A 21123-nucleotide genomic window follows, 5' to 3' on the forward strand; every position below is an offset into this window, starting at 1 on the left:
AGAAGCTCATAACGTAATGCAAAAGTATGTTTTTTGCTCAACAGGAAGCGGTTGCAGATATGTTTTGCTCGCGGCATAAACAAGTAATACCTTTTGAGACTTCCCACTGAACACACACACACACAAAAAAAAAAACTACACTGAGTGCAAAGCTAGTCAATTTTCAGTAATCTGTCAGAAGTGAAAGGAAATCATTTTACTTTGACAGGTATAAATCCTACACTGCATGAATAACATGGAGTTTGCAGGGACCGGGTCGCGGATGAGCGGTTGATAATGGATGGATGGATGGATGAAGTTTGCAGGGGTTATTTATCCTGTCCAGACTACTGCTAGCTCACCTTTTGGACACCATATAAAACTGATCAAAATCATGCAGATCGTATAAATCTATACTTTTGAGACGGTGACTCTGGTCTGATAAATGCAATGAGATGAAATCAATCCCTAGATGCCCCAGAATTTTAATTTTTTTAATGAACTCGGGAAAAATGGAAAATGCAGGTTGACCAAACCTTCAGTGTGTAATGTTGAGAAAACCAGTCACATCAGAATTGTTATGAAGGCAGAACTCGCTGTCACACATCAGTCGATGTCTGTGTGGCCTTCAGTGCATTCATGCACCATCCAGAACAATCTCCAGGGACACAAATGTACATGCAAAAAAGCTGTATTACACTTTATCTAAGCAGCAAATACATGGGACAAGAGCTAAAGGTAACTCGGGAGTTTAGAGGGGAAAAAAGAAAGGCGAAACCTTTTTTTTTAGCTGCTTCCTCAATAGCTGGGCTGATTTATCAGACATTTTTGACAGCATAAAAGATGAACATTTGCTAAATTCAGCATTACATTCAAAACACAAGTAATGTTTTATTGTAGAGTTGACATAAAAGCAAAATATAATTAATGGTACATATTTATCAGAGTTCCAAAATGTACTCTTTAAAACACTTTTTAACAAAACAAATTTTATTAAGCATCCATTGCAAAAATACTTCAAGACAATATTACAAATAATTAATATGAAGAGGTTAAAAGCAGGGAAATCCTTTCCATATCAGAACAGAATAAAATCTAAAAGCAATAACATTATCTCCTATTGGAAGTATACCTAAAAAAGAAACGCATGATAGAAACAACTCTTGGCTTTAGAGGTCACTGGCAGAACTCAAAATAATTTAGGCCTTGCATTTTCAGCTGGAAAGCCATGCCATTGTGTTTGTCAAGTCAGTCCAGCTTTTCAACATCATCCATCATGGCTGATCTCTGAAACCGCAGCACGAAACCGTCCTGTTCTTCTAAAACATGCGTTCAAATCAATGAAGGGAAATTTCTTAAGCGCACTGATGCTTATCATAACAACTGGAAAGAAAAAGAAAATCTTTGTAAATCCACTTGTCCAAGGAAAAAAACATTAAGTTAGGATAAACTGCTGTGATTTTTGCATGATTAGGTATAAACATCAGTGAAGGCCTAACGATACTAAGATTCCCAGTGCACCAGGATCTCAACAGAAATGTTTCTCAATGAAATTCACCCCCAACTCCACCCACCCCACGTGCAGGACGACTTTCCTCCCAGTTCAAATAGCATGATGCAAAACGTTAAAGCCAGCTGGGTGTAAAGCATGTAAAGAATCTGTCCCGGCAGACAACACTGCACTGGGAGACAGAATCACATACTTTCACTTCCACACAGACAACTTGGAGAAACCAGCTGATCTCATAATTCCGCCTCTTTCTCTCTGAACAGAAGCTTTTTAATCACTCCAGCTGTCCCTGCCGTGTGCCTTCAGCCTGTGGGCAGCAGGGCGTTGTGTACGGCCAGGTTCAGCTGTGCCAGCAGGTCCTCGGGCCCGGCCACTCCCCTTGGCAGGTACAGCTCCAGAGCGCTGATGGAGGCGTGAGGCAGCTGCTCGTCACGTCTGTCCACATCCTGAAAAGCCCCAGTGGAAACGATGAGACGTCACGATACCACAGAAATGAAGTGAATGTGAAGTTCTCAGTGAAGCAGCACTACACACATTAATCTTATATATACATGGAGACATTTAATTCCTCAATATAGTGCAAATCAGAACAAATCTGTGGAAACAATATACTTAATTTACATATAAAGAAACTTTTTCCACTGTCTAGGTACTCTTTAAACACTAGGCTAACTTAACCTTAATTTCTCTGAGCTTATATTGTATCATTCTTCATTTGTGGCAGCTGATGTTTAGGGATTTCGTTTTTTTTTTTTTTTTGATGTGTTCAGTACTAACCTGTGAGTAAAAACGTAGTGAGATCAATCTCTGGTTCCCCGGAGACAGAAGATAAGCGTTGGTGATGAAAGCGAGGAGGTCTTCAAAGCAGAAATCAGCCTGACCATCTGATTGTGCAGAAGGAGAAAACAACTTAAGTTATGTTCTCACTTGACTAATTTTCTAATAAATAAAGCGACTCAGTGACTCACTGCTGATCATGTGGAGGGCCGTTTCCCAGTGTCCCGCTGTGACTTCCTCCGCTGCCTTCAGCTGTGAGTCTGCCTGGTGGTGGCAGACAGTGAAGAGCTGTTTGAACTCCTCCAGGGCAAAACGCGGCGGCAGCGGCGGCTGCTGGGAATTCGTCATCAGTGGTTCAAACTCCTGCCAGTGGGACCGGATCAAATCCCACAGTCTGCCGCAAGAGTTCAGCCCCTCGGTGAACTGGGCGATCATATTGGTCACCCTGAAGGAAGCAGAAGGACCGAGTGAAGAGTTTCCTACATACTTTGCAAAGAGTAGAGAAATTTGATCACATTCTTCCGTTTCTCCTGATGTTTGAAATATCAGAACAAACTTTATTCCTGCCACCTTGAAGAAATAAACTTATGATCTGACTCTCTGACTTACAACAAAAACACAAGCCTGTAGAGAGTGGCAGCGCCGTAAGACAGCTTGAAGCAGCCATCACACAACAGATGTCGGTGGTCCCATATGTGTTTTCCAATCCTGGTTGTCAATGAGTTTTAAATGTTCTCCTCATTTGACACTTGACAGTAATCCCAGGTTTTCAGCAGAACTTCAACATACCATATTCATTTGATTAGGTTTTACAGGTTGGGAGGGCACTGGGGCTATCAAGCATCCCTGACATGCAAAAACAAAACAGAACCAGAAGAAGACTGAAGCAAATCCTCCAGTTCAAGATGTCCGAGCAGTCTTTAAACTCTCATGAGCGAAAAGTGTGTGAGAGCTTGTGGGTCATACCTGTCGTAGATGTGATGTTTCACCACCTGAACGTAGATGTCTGACATTTCCTCGGTGCCAGTGGAACCAATTTCAGAGATCCCACGAGATGAAATCCACTCACGCAGACTGGGAGACAGCAGCTTCACATCCTTGCAACTGAGCAGCTGCAACAAGAGGCGGAGGAGACATGGTTTGCAGTGGTGAGGGACTTCAGAAGGTTCTATACATCAGTATAGAGACCCAACAATATTAATGATCACATTGTGATATAATCTCAACAGTGTGCTTACTGCCAAACTTATCCTCATGGGCATCTGATGCCAGTGACATTATTTGCATGGCCACTAGGGGGCGCTTGATTATAAAAAAGTACATCATGGCCATAAAATTTGAGCCACTGTTTGTCATTTGAGTTGGAGGACTGATTCTCACTAAGTTTTGGTTGTCCAGAGTTATTTGTTAAAACAAAGGAGTGTGTATTGGGCTGGCTAAGCTTATATAAACTGCTACACCTCCCGCCTACATCCTTATTCTCCCAGGTCTTTCACAGGTAAGAAAAACAAAGAGCATCAAACTAATGGAACCTCGCCAGAGCAGGACAGCAACAAATGTATGAAGCATTTTTTTGTCGTCTCTACCTCTTTTAGTCTCATCTGTGTTTCCGTATCTGCAACATCCCTCCAGCTGAACTCCTTCAGATTCGGATTCTGGCCGCACATCAGCTGTGATGATGAAACACATTTTTATGATGAATTATCTGCATAGATCCAAATAATAATGAATTCATACAAAAACGATGATATATACACTTCTTCTCATTATGTGCAACCAGTAAAACCCAGAAAAGTGTTTCCTATTTTAAACAGATTTGTAATCAATTCTTTATAATTCTAGGATGCGGATCAATAAAATTCAATTAAAAAAATGTTAAAAATCAGATTGTTTTCCTTTTTCACGCAAAAACAAAGGCTAACATTTTAAATTTTTTTAAATATGTTTTTTTCTAGTTCATTATAAACATAGAAACAAGTGATTTTTATATATCTTTTTTTTTTTTTAGAATTCTTTGTGCCTTGCCTGTGGAAGTGGTGGTGGAATAAACAGAAGCAAACATGTCAGGAGCATCAACACTGCATGAATCATGCAAACATCCGCACGGTTTTAGTGAGAGTCAAACCATGTATAGCGCAGAATGTAGACATCGGAGTCCGTCCCCAGTATGAGCCAGCGACCAGCCGGTCAGGACTCCTGCTTCATAATACTGTCTGTCTTTCAGGGCCATGAGGTTAGAGGTCAGGAACAGGCATCCAGGATTACCCTCAAACACACAGCTCTGCTGCAAATCCTGCAGAACCACCCTGGAAAAATAAAAATGAGTTGATACAATAACCAATCACAACAAATGATTACTGATTAGTTCAATGCAAAAAAAAAAAACCAAAAAAAAAAAAAAAGGCCATAAAATTAATACACATCAAATGAATTTCACCCTGTTGTTTTGCTCTGTCATCTGTCACTGGCCGACAGACTGGAAAAATGCTAAATAGTTTTGATAAAACCTCTTAAAAAAACTTGTATATTAATATTAAGGTAAGGAAATCCTCAGTAATGATTCATCCAGAGATATTCAACACTGCTGACCGAATGCCAAACGTTTCTAAACCTTTTGGATGTACTAGCCCCTAATCTTAGATAATGAAAAAGAAAAATCCCCCAAACTAAAGCGAGGACTCGTTTTCAGTGGTTGAAATGCACAAAGTTCTTGTTCCTTTGATACTTGGGAAAGTTTCCTGCAGTGGAAATACAGCTAATGACTAGTCAGTGATGAAATGTAAAGGGAATTGAGCAGCTTCTCGCATAATAAGCTAAGATAAAGATCGCTTCTAGAGTCTGGTATTCTCATTACTGTTCTGGTATTCTCATTACTGTTCATTTGTCAGTGATAACGTATGAAGTCTGGCCTTAGAGGTAAAGACAGCCATAGTTACAAATACTATAAATGTACTTGAGCCACAATGTCAGATGAAGGAAGCAGAACCTGAAGAACTCTATGAGAGACTCTTCCGGGCCTTCGGCGTTCTCCCCAACAAACCGAACATTGAGGGCGCTGCTGAAGCAGAAGTCTGGCCTCCTGATTATCTCCAGAGCACTCTTGAGTGAATCAGCTTTCTTCCCCCGGACGTACTTTATTTCCCCTGGATCCTCGTTATCTTGTATGAACTGCGTCAGGAAGGCGTCCAGGTGGAGTAACTATGAGAGATACAGCTTTAATCCCACGGTCCATGACTGAAACAGTTAAAGTGGAGGTCAACCGACTGAATTTAGCATGAATAAAATCCACTGAGACCGAGATAGCTTTACCAGACCAGAGGAGGGATGAGCCTGACCCTGTGGACCGCTTCCATCTTCTTTCATCTTCATCCACCTCCTCTGACAAACTTTAGTCCTGATAATTGAACACACACACACACACTCATTGCATCTCTCAATAAATCAGTTAATGTGTCCTCACAGGAGAGAGATACTTGCCGTTTCATCACACGTATTTCATTTGTTGATCTCATAGTTTCCGGCTGTGGGAAGATCAATATTGTTAACTTAAGTCTGTTTTCAGGCAAACAACGTTGATATAATGCATCCCAATGGCATTTAAACCACAAACCTCTGAAATGTATGCCGATATAAGGCTTTAAGTGTCATACCAACAAGAAAGCAGAAGGCTGGCTGGAACAGTGTTTCGGAAATATTTAAAAAGTCAAACAAAAAACAGGCCCAAGCAGAAAAGATACAATCAAGTCTATAAACAGTGCAGTTACGGTCTGTTTGGAATAATGAATAAAAGTTGCAGAATGAAACTGTTATCAAAGAATCTCACTACAACGTGACAGGACAATGACATAAACAAATAATTTCCAACAGTGGATTTACTTAAAACGTGTGGCTGACAAAGTGAAAAAAAAAAGCAAAAAGACTTTCAACAACTGCAGAAAGACATCAGACAGCATAGGAAGACATTACATACTACATTCATGTATGAGGAGGTTCAAACATTTGATTTGAATTAGAAAGACTATATATTCCTGTTAACAAATGGAAAGAATCATAATTGTTTGGATACATATAACAACAAGTACAGTAATCAAAAAAAGGCAAAGTGGAGTCATCCTACAATACCTGCAAATAGTCATGGTGGCTCAGGATGTAGAGAAGACCATGTTCACAGATCCTGAGCACCTGCTCTCCCGTCCAGCCCTCTGCAGGAGCGTCTGGAACAAACAGCACTCTGGAGCCCTGCACACACTGCAACGCCCGCCTCAGAAGACACACAGCCACACACATTCATCTGACTCTGCGGCCAATGTGGTTTTAAATTCCATCAACACAAGTAGCGCTTCGTTTGAAAGCAGCCTGAACTGGTGTATGTCTGACGAAGGAGTGAGACGCCGTACCACGTACCTGTAGATACGTGAAGGAGAACCTCTCTCCGTCCCGTCTGACGAACTGTTCCTGGAAGAGCATCCCGAGGCGGCTCCACATCTGACCGGCTGACCAGCTGGAGTCCAGAGTGATGCGGGCCGAGAGTCCAATCACTTCCACCGGTCCTTCCTCTTCACTCTGACGACTGATGTGTCTGAAATAACAGGTAGCGATATTTACTTTAACTTTCACCATCAGCAGGACATCAAAACCAATCATCAACTGCTTTTTCATCTTTAGAAACTCGGTGCAAATCTAATTATCTGTCTGCCACAGTCAGATCTGTTTGTTCTCGTTCTGTCCAAAGCTGGAAACACTTTCCTCCTAGTTTTGATGTAAATAACATTTTAATTTGAATTAATACAGCTGTGCCAGTTGTTGTCAATGTTTGAGGTGCATGTCAGTCAGCTCCTCTGTAAATAACAAACAACATTTGCACAACAAAAGAACAGCAGCTCCAACCCACTGCTGTACAAGTCCTTGACGGAGGGAAGAAGTTGGAGGGTGATCATCTCCGTTTTGTAAATGTAGTATAGCGTCAGAGCAATAAAAGTGGTATGTGTGCTTCTGTAACACTTATGGTCTTGATTTCCTTCCTTGCGCAAAGATATTGGCAACTTTACAGTTTAGAAAGATTGATATGGAATAATGCTTTGTTTTCAAAGTTCTCAGGAACACAGTGTGAAGGCCGCTCCGTTTTGTCTGAAGTCACTTGGAAACAGCGTCTGCTAGTCTCGTGAGATCTAGCTATATGACCTGGCGTGGCCGGAAGTCATGCCAGAGTCGGGTTGGATTCTCCCCGGGGCAGCAGCCTTGCTCTCAATCAGTTGATTTGTGTGTGCTTCCTCTGCCGTCCTCAATAATTCCTCCTTGTGCAGCGTCTACACCTTGACTCATCATCTTTGGCTCTGATTCACCAAAAATTCCACAACAAAGATGAAATTCCCACTTTGAGGATCCACTGTGTGTGTTTTGTTTGTGTGTCTTTTTTTTAAAAAGAGGAAACAATATTTGTTTTCTTCTGGGCTGCTGCATTTAGTTTTGTTATTTAGCTTAATTGGGTTCACTTGTTTCTGAATTATTTGTTTTCTTCTGTATTAAAGGCTGTCCGGACTGTGTGGGTGTCAAAAAACAAAACAAAAAACCCTCATCTAACCCTAACCCTCACCAATTACACTACTCACAGCTTCATCACTGCAGTAAATCATGTTCCTGGTTTTAAAGACACGAGGCCTTCCAGACACTCACCTCTCCAGCTGTGACAGGTCTTGACCTCTGGGGAGACACAGCACGTCTTTAACCACCAGTCTGGACTTCTGGGGAATCAGCCGCCTCCATCTGAGACGGTTCCGTTTGTTTGAGGACGCCTGAATAAACAGTTCAGTATAAAGACACACAGTTCAATACCTGATGGGTAGTTAATCAGTTGGTCTTGTCAGTAATTTTGCTCAGGAGTAGAAATTATTTTTGCAATGAACTGCACAAACAGAAAAAAAAAAACCTTCAGCAGGTAATGCAAAAGGTTTGTCACGATACCTTCAGATATTTTGAGTCAATTTGTCAAATACAAATTACTGGGTAATTTCACAAATGTGAGCACATAAAAAGATTGCAACATCCTTGAAGGCCCATTTTGTTAGATATTTGAAAGTGACCCCTCCTTCAAACAATAAACAAATGACTACTTGAATGTAAACTGAGCAGAAAACAAAATTATATTTTCCCAATCAGATATTAATAAGCAAAATCTTCTTTTTTTTTTTTTTTTTCTAATTCTTTTATACGTATGTGTTACGGGCCCCAGGCTTGGTGACCACAAGAACAAAAAGAATTGTTTTTTTCTGTGGAACAGAGGTAGAACCTGAGAGAAAGAATCACAGGCGCACTCATGCCGTTCCCCAAATCACATCTGAGGCTGGGACCGGAAGTCTGTCCGCGGAGCGCATCGGGGCGGGCACAGTGGCTTCCGCTTTCCATCTCTCAATCTCTCACCCACAATAACACAGGACCCCATTTTATAAACACAAAATACTTCTATTCCACAACAATGGATGCATAAACTATAAATAATAATACTGTGACATCAGAACATTAATAATAAAATAATATCAAAATGTGGTTTCACACACATGCACCACATACGCATATCTTCACTACGGCGAAGCTTGTTTCCCTGAACAACTTCTGCTTTATGGAGTTTATTAGTATTTAAACCAGTATATAACAACGGAAAAACAGGAGAAATACCGGCGACAAGACAGAAGAATCACTGGACTTTATCTCAACCAGGTCATCTGTTTGGATTTTGATTGGTGACAAAATCTGCATGGATAAAAAGGAAAGAAACGTTAATGCAGTTTACCAAAAAGTACAATTTTATAACCAATGTCTTTTCCCAAACAGCATGTCATGACTAATTTTTATATTCTTATTTCCCCCCCCCCAGCGCCCAATACAGTAGCAGTTACAGCATCTCAGGTACTTTATACTCAAATAAAACATTAAGACTAGCCCCAGACTCCAAGGCAGCAGCTTTCTTTTCGCTTTAGAGGACATAAGAAACACCAGGAAAGGAATATGTCAGAGGCAGGAATCCCAGCTCCGGCGCTGCAGACAGACAGAAAGAGACAGAGGCGAGAAAGCACAGACTCCACGAGAGGGCCAGTCACTGACATGCCAGGTTTACCCTGAGTGTGAGAGTAGAAACACAGGACAAAGCTTCAGTGCAATGAGGGCTGCTTCCTAAAACCAACAGCAGTTTAACTAAGAAAATTACCATTGCCATGTTAAATGACACAGGAACAGTGTGAAGAACAGTCCACACCAAAGGAGTGGCTCGTCTGCTGTAATTCACATCACTCACCTTCATCTCTATCTCAACCTTCTCCGAGGAGCTGACACTGAGAGAGCACTGCTGAAGGTCTCCCTGGACGCTGCCCTTACCGCCAACGGCCTGCTGCTCTGAATCCTCCCAGCTAACAGGGGCTAGAGGGTGATCCTGGTTCCCCCATTTCAGAAGGTGGAGGAAGAGGCGGTTTATTGTGGAAGAACACACAAGGGTGGAAAATAACTGCATAAGGAACAGGTGTCTGCTGTAAATTTGCTCTGAAAAGTAAAATATGGTGGAATTTCCATATTTTTTGGGGTCAAATGTTGATCTTTATAAAATTTAAGAAAATACAAACTACATTTCTTATCAGTCTTATTTCAACTGTAAAGAGGTAAGACAAACACAGAAATGGACGAGTGATAGAGGTAAAAAATATTCTTGAATAAAGCACGATTAGTTGGATTATAGGTGAGGTTTACAGGTACATGTTATATCTTTTGTTTTTTAAAAAAAATCAATCTAAGTTATGGAAAGTTGTGTGTGAACAACTTATGTACACAATACAGAAATTTAGGGAGGTATTGATCTTCTGTTTATTGGGTCTAGTCTTCCTGTAAGACTATAAATATAATAAATTGAAACCTCAACAGAAAATAGAAGACTTAATGAAATGTGGAATGATCACTGACTGATCACGTTTAGGCTGATGGAATCAGATCTGTGGTGAACACACCTTGTAAACGCAGTGTTGTTCCTGCCTCTCGGACATTGTCACCACCTGCAGTGTCTCTTCTGAAGAAAATCTCTTCATCTCAATGTTTTCTCTGATGACAAACACAGCTGCCGACTTCATGCGCGGCTTCATCTTCCCTGATTTCCTGGAGTCCATCTTTTTTCAGTTTCTTCTTTGTCGTTCAGCTATGCCTGTCCAAAAAGCCTCCCTCTGCTCCTTTCCCTGAAATTCACCTTGTCTTCATTGTCTTCACTGCTTTAAAAACTCGCAGTGTGAACGTCTCCTCCTGACTTCCCTGAGGTGAAGGTCTTCCTCCAAACAGGAAAGCAGCTGAGCTCCATCAGAGTCTGAGGCTCAGGTTGGCTCAGGTGTGTGTTCAGGCTATGATTGGCTCAGCAATGTGATTCACTGACGCTGTTTGTTTCTTCCAAACAAATTGTGGTCTAACCTTTATCTTTCTTTGTTTTTTTTTCTTTTAAGGTCAGTCACATTTATCTGGTGTAGAGGGAATATAATTGAAAATGTGGATAGATAGATAGATAGATAGATAGATAGATAGATAGATAGATAGATAGTTTATTAACCCCAAGGGAAATTCAAGACACTGGAGACTTATATTATAGACACTGGAAATAATACATATGTGATGATCTCCATAAATCCTCCATCATCCACACATACTTTCATTGCTCAGCTAGCAATGCAAGGCTTTTCTTAAACAGATCTGATGAATTCTCAATGATATGTAAGTCATTTATTTTTGATGAAGAAATACAATATTACTGGTTTCTTAATTCTGAAAGACAGATTGTCTTGAATGAGAGAGTTGTACTCTGGAATTTAAATTCAGTGAGAGAGTTCGTTAAAAAAGTGTATGATGAAAACTTGTGACGTTGTGTGTGAAGAGAAAAAAATATTAGTTAATCAGTTTATTGTTGTTCCATAGGTTCCATGTGAAAAAATTCATTGTTATATCTGGAGGAAGATTTTTTTTTAATTAAATATCAATGTTGGTACACAACTTTGTCCATGTTTTAAATTCAGCTTTTTTTTTTACTTTATTGAATGTCTTTTTGTTCTTTTGTTTTTGTTTGCCGTGTTCTTATAGCATTTTATCTTGCACTTATGCATTTACATGACTTTGTACAGCACTTTGTGCCAGCAGTCGCTGTTTTTAAAGTGCTACAGAAATTGAGTTGAGTTGAGTTGAGAATTGATAAAGACAGGTGCTACACCAAAACCTGTCACCCATCAGAATCTGTGACTGTCGGTGGCGATAGTAAAGGCCTTTGTATGCTCCTGCGTTGCAGCAAAGCAGCACCTATGCTGTCGACACAGCACCCTACGCAGCCCTTACGCTAGGGCTTGACGCACACCTCCCAAACATCAGGTGCGTTCACGATGGCAAAGCCAGAGGTAGACGGAGCTAGACGAAGCAGACGACGCAGCCGTGGGGCAGAGTTATATGTCTGCCTCCAACTCGGACAACCCTATGTTCTCCATGTTTGTGTTTCTCATGACTCCCACCGTGGGGGGTGTTTACAGGCACGGCGTCAGGGGGTCAATTAGGGGGGTCTGTGCCTCCTTGCCCCCCCCCCCGGCTGTCAGAGGGGTAATTTTTTTCTTATTAAAAGCAAAAGAATTCATAATTTCTTTTGTGTGTGTCACGTTGTCTTAATTCATATTCAGTTAACTGAAATAAATAAAATTTAAAAAACAATAATTTTAAGTTACGTTTCGGCTTCTGTCATGTGAAGTGTGCATGCTGCTGCAAGTGCGGACCAGGCATGAAGGGGTTGGGGGGGCAGACCGCCTCGAACCCGCAGTCAAAAAAAAAATTAAGTTTTCAGTCTATTATGCCCTTAAAAAACAAAAGCAAACTCGGCTGGTTGGGTCAAATCAATATGAAGTGTTGTGCTATTCAAAATTCAAAAAAAGAGGAGACTCTAGCTCTACTAAAGGTGAGAGCTGCTTATTTTATCATTTGTTTTTTTTTACTATTTGTGCTTTTTAGCAATGTGGTTAATGATCATACGTCGTTGGACATGGTAGAACAGCGCCTCTGATCTGTGGATGCTGTTTTTGTGTTGCTCCGTTACTCTCTCCGCCCCACCCCCCCCCCCCCCCCCCCCCACGAGTGGGCTCGGGTCCAATCCCCTGCCTGGATGAAACAGAGAGGTGGGCCAGGTAGCCGCGGTGAGTTGCTCTCCAGCAGCTCACAGCGGCTACTTCTGTGACCGATCTCGTTTGGGTCTCCCGAGTTTTCGATGCCCTACGTAGGTCCTACGTATCAGTGACGCCGGGCCAAATCTGGGTGGGGTGGCTCAAAAGTCTTAAAGGTCTGCCTCTGGCTTTCTCATGTCGAATGCACCTATTCTAACAACGTGTTGTGGCGACGCGTGGTGACGTGAACGTTGAGGGCTGTGATTGGTCAGCTTTCACGTTGTTTATAGAATGAAGTAGAACAATATACTCAGCCCGAATGCTTTTCTGATCCAAACAGTGCTTTGAAAGAAATTTAGTTCCAAAATCGAGCGGCGGACATCCGTACACGGCTAGCAGATGGGGCATGGGTAATAACGCCGCTCCTAAAACGGCTTTAATCGTCCAAAATTCATTAGTTCATTAATTCATTAGCTCATTAGTTTCACCAATATTTCATCATGGTCCGCTCACGCCACTCCTCCACGACAGCCCGGTGTCGTGAGATATGTCATATATGCAGATATATGTTTGGTAAGAAGTGCCCGTGTGTCTAGATATCTATGTCCAGATTTCTATGTATAGACAACTATGTCTATAGATCTATGTCTAGGTAAGCCGGCGTAGATATGGTGTCGCTGTGACGGAGAACCGTAAATCAGGCTTAACGTTTTTATTTTCAGTATCAAGCAACCATCTCTGTGGAAACAAGTCCCCCAAAAAAGCCCAACAGCTGAACCGCCTCTAGTATGAATATATATTTATTTTGCAGTAAATTGTCCATAAACACTCATTTTAAAAACTTTAGATCATTGTTAAATAACAGATTTTCAAGGTGTGAGAAAATAAAAGCATTATGCATAAGCTACAGCACAATGACAGTAAACTTTGAAGCACACACACACACACACACACACACACACACACACACACACACACACACACACACACACACACACACACACACACACACACACACACACACACACACACACAAGCAAAGGTTTTAACAACAGCAGCAGCAGCGAGCCTGGAGCACAAGGAGCACATAGATCACAGGGGAGCAACCAGCACTGAAACATGGCCGAATCGGTCAACCAGGCACACAAAAGTAGCTGCAACTACCAGAGGAAGACACGCAGAAGAGACGCCGAGGAGCCTGAAACGAGATTCTGAAGAACAAAATGACACAGGAAACAGAAAAATTCACACCATGACAACACCAGGCCTGTTACCTGTGTGTTCAACTTCTCAATGTTATTGTATAAATGTGCGGGTGAAAATAAAATTGCACGTGTTTGTTGCAATACATCCAGAACACATTCAATGAATCATTAAAAACATTCATGTTTCTCAATGGTAATTAGTTTCTAGGAAATTTTCCACTTTTCTGCAAAGGTTTTTCCTGTTCAAAGGGAGTGTTCCTTTGCACTGCCTCCTCCTGAGGAAGGTTGGGTTTTTCCCTTTCTAAAAGTATGCTGAAATGACCACATTGCAGAAATAAACATTGAACTGAAGAGAATTATCATCGTGACGAAAACCAGCGGAAGAACCAGTTTGTCAAGTGATCATCGTTTTACTGTAATGGCAGCAGACAACATTTTGCTTGAGGCAGTGAGATGTCAACACGCGATTGCTGATTCATAATTAAGAACACATGCAGGTTACTGACCTGGTTCCTGGTTTCTGGCTTTCAGTCAGAATTATTCCTCCTTCTGACTACAGTAATGCTTCCGATGTTGAGTTTTCTGTTGTTTTCACTGCTTTCAGTGACAGCTGGCACACGGCCTCGTCCTTCTAATAGTAAGCTGAATGAGGGTGTTGTTATTCACAGTATGACGACTTCACGTTGCTGTCTGAGGCCTAAAATAGTCCAGGTGCCCAGACCTGCCTCCAACAATAAACAGGAGTTCACTGAAAATGTCAGGGCCACTCTGTCTCCCACTGACCCCATGTTTCAATATTCAATTCAATACAGCAGAGCAGAGTAGTTCTGTTGTCACGACGTGTCATATATAAAGACTTTTCTCTCTCTTTGCATCCTAAACATGTGACGCTATCAGACAGCATTACAATGCGTTTTAGGATCAGTATGATTATTTCAAAAGGGCCCGTTCATTCTTCTTTCACCGATGTTAAAAAAATGATGTGTATATTTCTGTGACTATCAAATCTTGCAATTTAGTTTTTTGTTCTGTGAAACAGTCAAATTTTAGAAAAAATTTGGAATAACTTACTTTAAAAACAGTCACTGATTTGAAAATGGATTTTTAGTCCCTTGGATTAAATTCTTCATTGATAATTATGTGGTAGTACAGGTAAAGGCAGCGCCATCAATTAAATCTGTTGTTGTATGGAAAGTTTCAGGCACGTCAAAGAGCTGAGGGGTGTGTCTGTCCTGGAATGCTGTAAACATCAGAAAAATGGGCAACTCATTTCCCGAACACAAAATCAAAAGTGAAGTGAAAACTAACCAGCAGTATGAACTCGTCCATCACCATGAAGCTGGTTCTTCTCCTGACTCTCCTCTGGACCCTCTCAAGTTCAGGTAATTTGACTCCATACAATTCAATGTCTTTATAGAGTCTGAAACTCCTGATTTAAAATCAACAAGAGTCACTTTATTCTGAGCCATACTTCAGATGTTAGAGAACAACACAAAGCAGGGTCTCAAGATGTGGAGTCAGTCAAAAATGCAACCAAATCAATAAAACCAGCTGTATTTTTTTGTGAATGACTCAGCTTTTATGTGCTGTTCTAATAGGTATGGGTTTCTTACCTGAGGTTCAGAAGGATTTTCTCGTGTTGTGGACCATCTCACCTCTGGATTTTGACTCAATGTTTGAAATGAAATTTTGTTTCACTGTCTGTTTTTGTTCTCACAGTTGGAGCACTTCAGTGTTTGAGCTGCACAGATTCAGCCTGTTTACCGACACAATCTGTCACATGTTCCTCAGAGACCATGTGTATCACAGCTACTGCTGCTTTAGGTAATCACTTCAGCGTCAAATAAAGTTTTAATAAATGACATGTTTTTCCATAATGCAGCATAAACTTACGTGTTGTTTGCGTACATGGTAACTGTTACTCTGCAGCCATTTTTGGGCAAAATTCATCACAACCAATCTTCAGGGGCTGTGCACCGTCCTCGCTGTGTCCAACTACTGGGAATCGAACATTTTCAGTCAATGTGGGTTCAGCAAGTGCACTCGTATCTGCCCAGTGCTGCAACACTGATGACTGCAACTCAGAAGCCCTGCCTGGTACGCACAAATGCATGAAATATCTATTTCAGGTAAAAAAAAAAAGATAATATAAAATAACATGACTCCTTTTTTTGTTTTTCAGCACCGAGCATTCAGTCAGCTCCATCTAATGGTCGAGAGTGTCTCAGCTGTTTCCCAGGCCGGGACTGTTCCGTCCCACAGCCGTGCCGAGGGGTTGAGGACTTTTGCTTTAATGGATTTGGTAAGACTTGATGTTGTAATCTAAAATATGGCTACTGAAATTCACAGATTTCAAATCTCATTGTGGTGTAAAAATACAAGCTAGTGTTTGAGTAAATGTCGTCACTTTGGAACATCTTGGGCTTAGTTGTTAACTTCATAGAACTATTGTGTTCAAACTATAGAAATCATCTGATAGAACTTTTTTTTTGAAGATCTTCAAATTGCTTTCCATAATAACGGTAAAATATCTCCATCATTTAGAGTAGATTGAATTACACTAGAATGGATTGGATAAGATTAAGCTTAGAATAAATAAGGTTAGGTTAGAATGTTTTCGTTAACACTGCAACACGTATTGGGTGGATCAGATTTTCTTGGATAGGTGTGTTCAGTCAGCTTAGAGTGTGCAGCTTATTGCTGGACATTCAGGCAGACGTTACACTGCAACACAGGTTTTCATTTAAAGTCTACATCTTCTTTCAAAAGGAAAATATTTCTGGAAAAACAGTGTCATACTTTCAAACTCAACAAAAGCTTTTTTTTCCTTCCACAGTTCTCAATGGTTCCAGAGCCATTCAAGTTGCTGGCTGTATTTCTAGGAACACATGTGAAGCTGCATCAGTTGTCAAAAGGTTACCATTTTTACAAAACATTGGGAATTTTACAAGTGGACCGACCTGTTGTGAGGGTGATTTGTGTAACGCTTTCACAACAACAACTGCTATGACAACAACTACAGCAGTTACTCCCTCTTCAAATGTGAGAACCACGACCCCGACATCAGCTGCTACAACTGAGGCGCCATCAGGTAGGAGGAGACGACTCACCTGATATCACAAGTTGATAAATAATCAGTGCTGCACCTATATGAAAAAAAAAGCCTAATACTGATGAACAATATTCATTTTCCTCTCACGATTAATAACTAATATGTACTGATATTTACTATATTACACCTTCTCATAAAGAGAAAGCTTCTCACATTGGTACAATTTGAAAATTGAAAAAGTCTCACTCCTTTGTTTTAAGCCATGATAATCCAGTGGGCTGTGGCATCCAGGCCACACCAGGGACTGGGAGAGGCGTTGCAGGTTCTCCTCTCCTGGTGTTCTGTCCTCCAGACATAACAGGAGTTGGATGACCGTTCTTGTGCTCCATGTTCTATGAACGTCTGAACCTTCACTCTCTCTGTCTTTTTTTATTTTTTATTTTGGTCGTTTTGATCTCTCTTGAACAACAACCAGATGATCACAGTCATCACGTCACTAACGTGGAACACAAGCCAATCGCAACACTCCTTAGATCTGGTTTTTTCAACGGCTCTGGTTTTGTTTTTTGTAACGGCTGCAATGAGGGAGTCCAGCAAATCCACCCAAATTTTAAATGTACCCTCTGACTCCCACGGGACGGGGGACATGTGTGGCTTTTTTCCTGACTGAAAAAGTTGATTGACATTTTATCACATCATTTCAACAAATGAAAAGTGGTTTCTCCTCGGTGATGATCCTCGTGTGTTTTCTTCTGCTCAGCATCAGACATTAGACCGACCTCTGATATTCTGCTGCTCCAATAAAGTACCAGTTGACTGATTACTTTCTCAGCAAGTGCAACTATGGGAGGGACATTTATGGACCACTTCAAGAACAACTTCTGATCCTGTTGCTTGGGTATTGAACCAAATTTGGACGCCCCTGATCTATAGCAAGCTCCTCACTGATCCGGGCAGTTTTCATCTTTGAGCTGAGATGACCTACCAGTGGCTCAGAGGATCTGATTGATCCTGTTCCTGATTCATTTTGAGAATTGGAGTGCTGGGCTTTCTTGGTGGTTTCCCACATATTCAGATTCATGGTGTCAGCTACCGAGTGGACACTCGGCTGGCTTTACGATAATTCATGGTGGCTGATAATCCATACAGTGAGGTGTTGTGAGGTTTGGGTGTTTGTTGGGGTCACATTGACTAAAATACAGATTTGAAGTTAATTCAGTGGTATCTTATCAAAAAAGCAGCTTAAAGTTTTGATGGAGAGATAGAAGTTCTATTGATCTTGGGAGGCTTCCCTCCGTTCTGCATGTTTACTGCAGTTGTTACTGGTGACGGTTCTCCATCTGGACTGGTGTGGATACCAGGCACTGGTACAGAAGCTACATCTTCATTTTCCTCGATTTCACTGTTTGCTCATACACATGTACGAGCACAGACATACACGCATGCTTGTTATTGGATAAGTTGCTCATTGTCCAGTCCATCACACCTGTATTGTTACTTCAAGGCAACATCTGCATTTTCCAACATTCTGCAATGTTTTTTTTTTTTTTTTTTTAAACTTGAAGACAAAATAGGACCATAAAGGTGGTGCTGTAAAGGGTTAACATACTTTTTTTTCTTTTTTTTTTAATGAAAGACTGTTTCTGATTACCCAGGCACCCACTGGGCTTGTCACACCAGTCTCCTGCTTCATGGCTTAGACTACTTCAGTATCTCTTTATACAAATCCAGCAGTGACTATCCAGTTGAACGACTTCCTGTGCACGCCCTCTTTTCTTGTGATTCTTGTTTGTCAAATGTTTCTGTAGCACCACTCCTCTAAATCCTCTAAATCCTCTTGTCCACTTGCTTCTGATGCATATTTACTGCACCAGTTTGAAAACTTTGAATGAGAGAAATGTTGTACTTTAGAGAGTGTGCAGTGAAATCTTCATTTCACTCAACAGCAGCATCAAAGTAACAAATCAACTGGGTTCTTCTCACAGCCTCTGCAAAGACAAACAGACACACAAACAAAAAAACCCTCAAAAAGCTTCACATTGTCCATTTATCCCCCATGCTCCTGATTGGCTGGCCGATCGGGCAGAGCTCTTTGAATAGAATTATGTTTCAGCACATCCGGGACTCTTTCATTGAAAAAAAAAAAAAAAAAAAAAAAAAAATTCTATGAATTGAGATGAGCAGTGCACAGAACTGACATGTCTCACTTACCAAAGATAAACAAATAAGTGAACTACAAATCAATGACACATAAAAGAACTATCGCAAATAGTTTTTTTTTTTTTTTTCTATCTTGAGCTAAATGATTCCAATCATTTGTGTTTCAGGGCCGGACACTGTGTCAGCTAATGATCGGACGTGTTATGTTTGTGTCCCTGGTGGAGACTGCTCTGGGGAACTCTCATGTCAAGGAGTGGAGGACATGTGTTTTAATGGGATCGGTAAGACTTCATTAATTTTGATTTCAGTAAAATTATAACAAATGCATATATGTTTTCAGCTATAATATTAATAGAAATTATGTTGTCCAAACAATAGAAATAACTTCAGACTTCTTCTTATTCCTGTTTTGGAAGACATTGCTTTCCATAATAACAGTCAGTGGTGCTCTCTGTCCATAGAGTGATTAAATTGGATGAGGATCCGTTCGGGAAGATAAAATTACATCACATTAGATTAAAATAAAGTTGTTTAGGAGTGTATTGTATTTGAGGAGATTAGATTGTTCTGGACTGGTGTGTTATAAGAAAATCAACTGCAATGTCAGCAGCTCACTGCAGGACATTCATGTAGATACTATCAGGTTTCCATCACAAGTCATGTTACTCTTGAATGCAGAGTGTTGAAAATAAATGTTTTTGATGCTTTTAAATACACTTTTTTCTTTTCTTTTGCAGTGTTCAATGGTTTCAATGAAGTTCAAGTTGCTGGCTGTATTTCTCAAAGTGTATGTGAAGCTGTAGAAGCTCAAGTAGAGCTACCATTTCTGGATGACATTGGGGTTTTTATCAGTGGACCGACCTGTTGTCTGGGCAATTTGTGCAATGCTTTCAACACAACAACTCCTCTGACCCCACCTATAACAAATGTGACATCCACTTTCCCAGGTAAGATTTGATGAACCACAGTAACTGATTAAACTCATACTACAAGAAGATAAGACTACAAGATAACAATGTCAGCCTATCAACAATTCTGTGATGCTGAATTCTTCACACTCATAGTTTGACACTAACAGTCATGATCAGTGACGTCAGTGTCCTTCTTCACATTACATTCTCGACTATCTCACCACTGGATATTGACGTAATGTTTGGAATGAAATGTTGCTTCACTGATTGTTTTTCTTCTCATTGCAGTTCAACCTCTTCAGTGTTTTACCACTGAATTTCTCAGATGTCCCTCAGACACCATGTGTTTCGCAGCTGCTACTTCTCCATGTATTCATCCCATCATATGATGGCATTTTTAATTTACGTTATTTTTTGTGTGTAATATGAAGTAAGGTGTGATTTTTTTAAGTGGTGACATCCCCCCCCACTGTGTTTTCTGTGGGTTAAATAGTTACTGAAGGTCAAAGGATCACCAGAGGCTGTGCAAGCTCCTCCCTGTGTCCAACCACTGGAAGTCAAATATTTTCGGCCAGTGTGGGTTCATCAAGTGTAGTCGTAGCTGTCCTGTGCTGCGACACCGATAACTGCAACGCAGAATTTCAGCTGTTTGGTATGTAAATAAGTACATCGACATAAAAAAATGTGTCTGGCATGATAAGTGCTAATCATTGATAACTGTTATTTACTGATATTGAATATATCTTAGTAAGAATTAAAAATAAATAAATAAATAAAGAGCTTACCTTGAAAAAAAGACAAAAAAAACAAAGTCAAACAAAAACATGGCACAGCATATTGCTGAGGTGAAAAGGTTTGAGACAGAGTCTGAGAAAACATCTGAACAAAGAACCTGAATAAATTTCAGTGAACATTTAAGTAAAAAGTAAATTTACTTAAATACTGATAGCTGGCACATGTGCCATGATGCTGTGATAAGTATATGACATTCGACCAAACTAATGAGTCAGAATCACAATTCAGTGATTCTGACTGCCCATGATTACTGAATGAGAATGCGGAGCTGTCGATCTGGGGGAGCCCATATGCTCCCTCCTGATGTCAGATATGTTTTCATGTCTCACTTCAAAAATGTGAGACTTTTTAAAATGTTCATTTACATCAAAATCTGAAAAGTAGTTGAGACAGCTGCAATCTGTGAAATGTCCAGAATCTGTCAAACGTCATATAAAAACATCCAAAAGTATTAGAAACATACTCTAACTATCCCATAGCAGCATTTATAACAGACAATGTGGTTTTGCTTATTTCCCCAAATTGAAATTCTCAAAGACAATGAAATTATGAACTGAATCTTTTAGATTGATGTTTTTGTGTA

The 21123-nt window shown here is 40.5% G+C and overlaps 1 protein-coding gene across 1 annotated transcript in view; it reads left to right on the plus strand.

Annotated features, from left to right (window-relative positions):
- The first annotated feature begins 14924 nt into the window (after positions 1-14924).
- Positions 14925-21123, plus strand: part of LOC115381864 (uncharacterized threonine-rich GPI-anchored glycoprotein PJ4664.02-like) — a 42384-nt gene continuing 36185 nt past the window's right edge. The window contains exons 1-5 of the mRNA XM_030083491.1: positions 14925-15004; positions 15342-15446; positions 15552-15719; positions 15805-15924; positions 16459-16713. Of these exons, the coding sequence (XP_029939351.1) occupies positions 14938-15004; positions 15342-15446; positions 15552-15719; positions 15805-15924; positions 16459-16713 (715 nt within the window). The 5' untranslated portion in view covers positions 14925-14937. The remainder of the gene's footprint in view (positions 15005-15341; positions 15447-15551; positions 15720-15804; positions 15925-16458; positions 16714-21123) is intronic.

Source organism: Salarias fasciatus, chromosome 23, assembly GCF_902148845.1.
Source record: "Salarias fasciatus chromosome 23, fSalaFa1.1, whole genome shotgun sequence".
NCBI classification, from domain to species: domain Eukaryota; kingdom Metazoa; phylum Chordata; class Actinopteri; order Blenniiformes; family Blenniidae; genus Salarias; species Salarias fasciatus.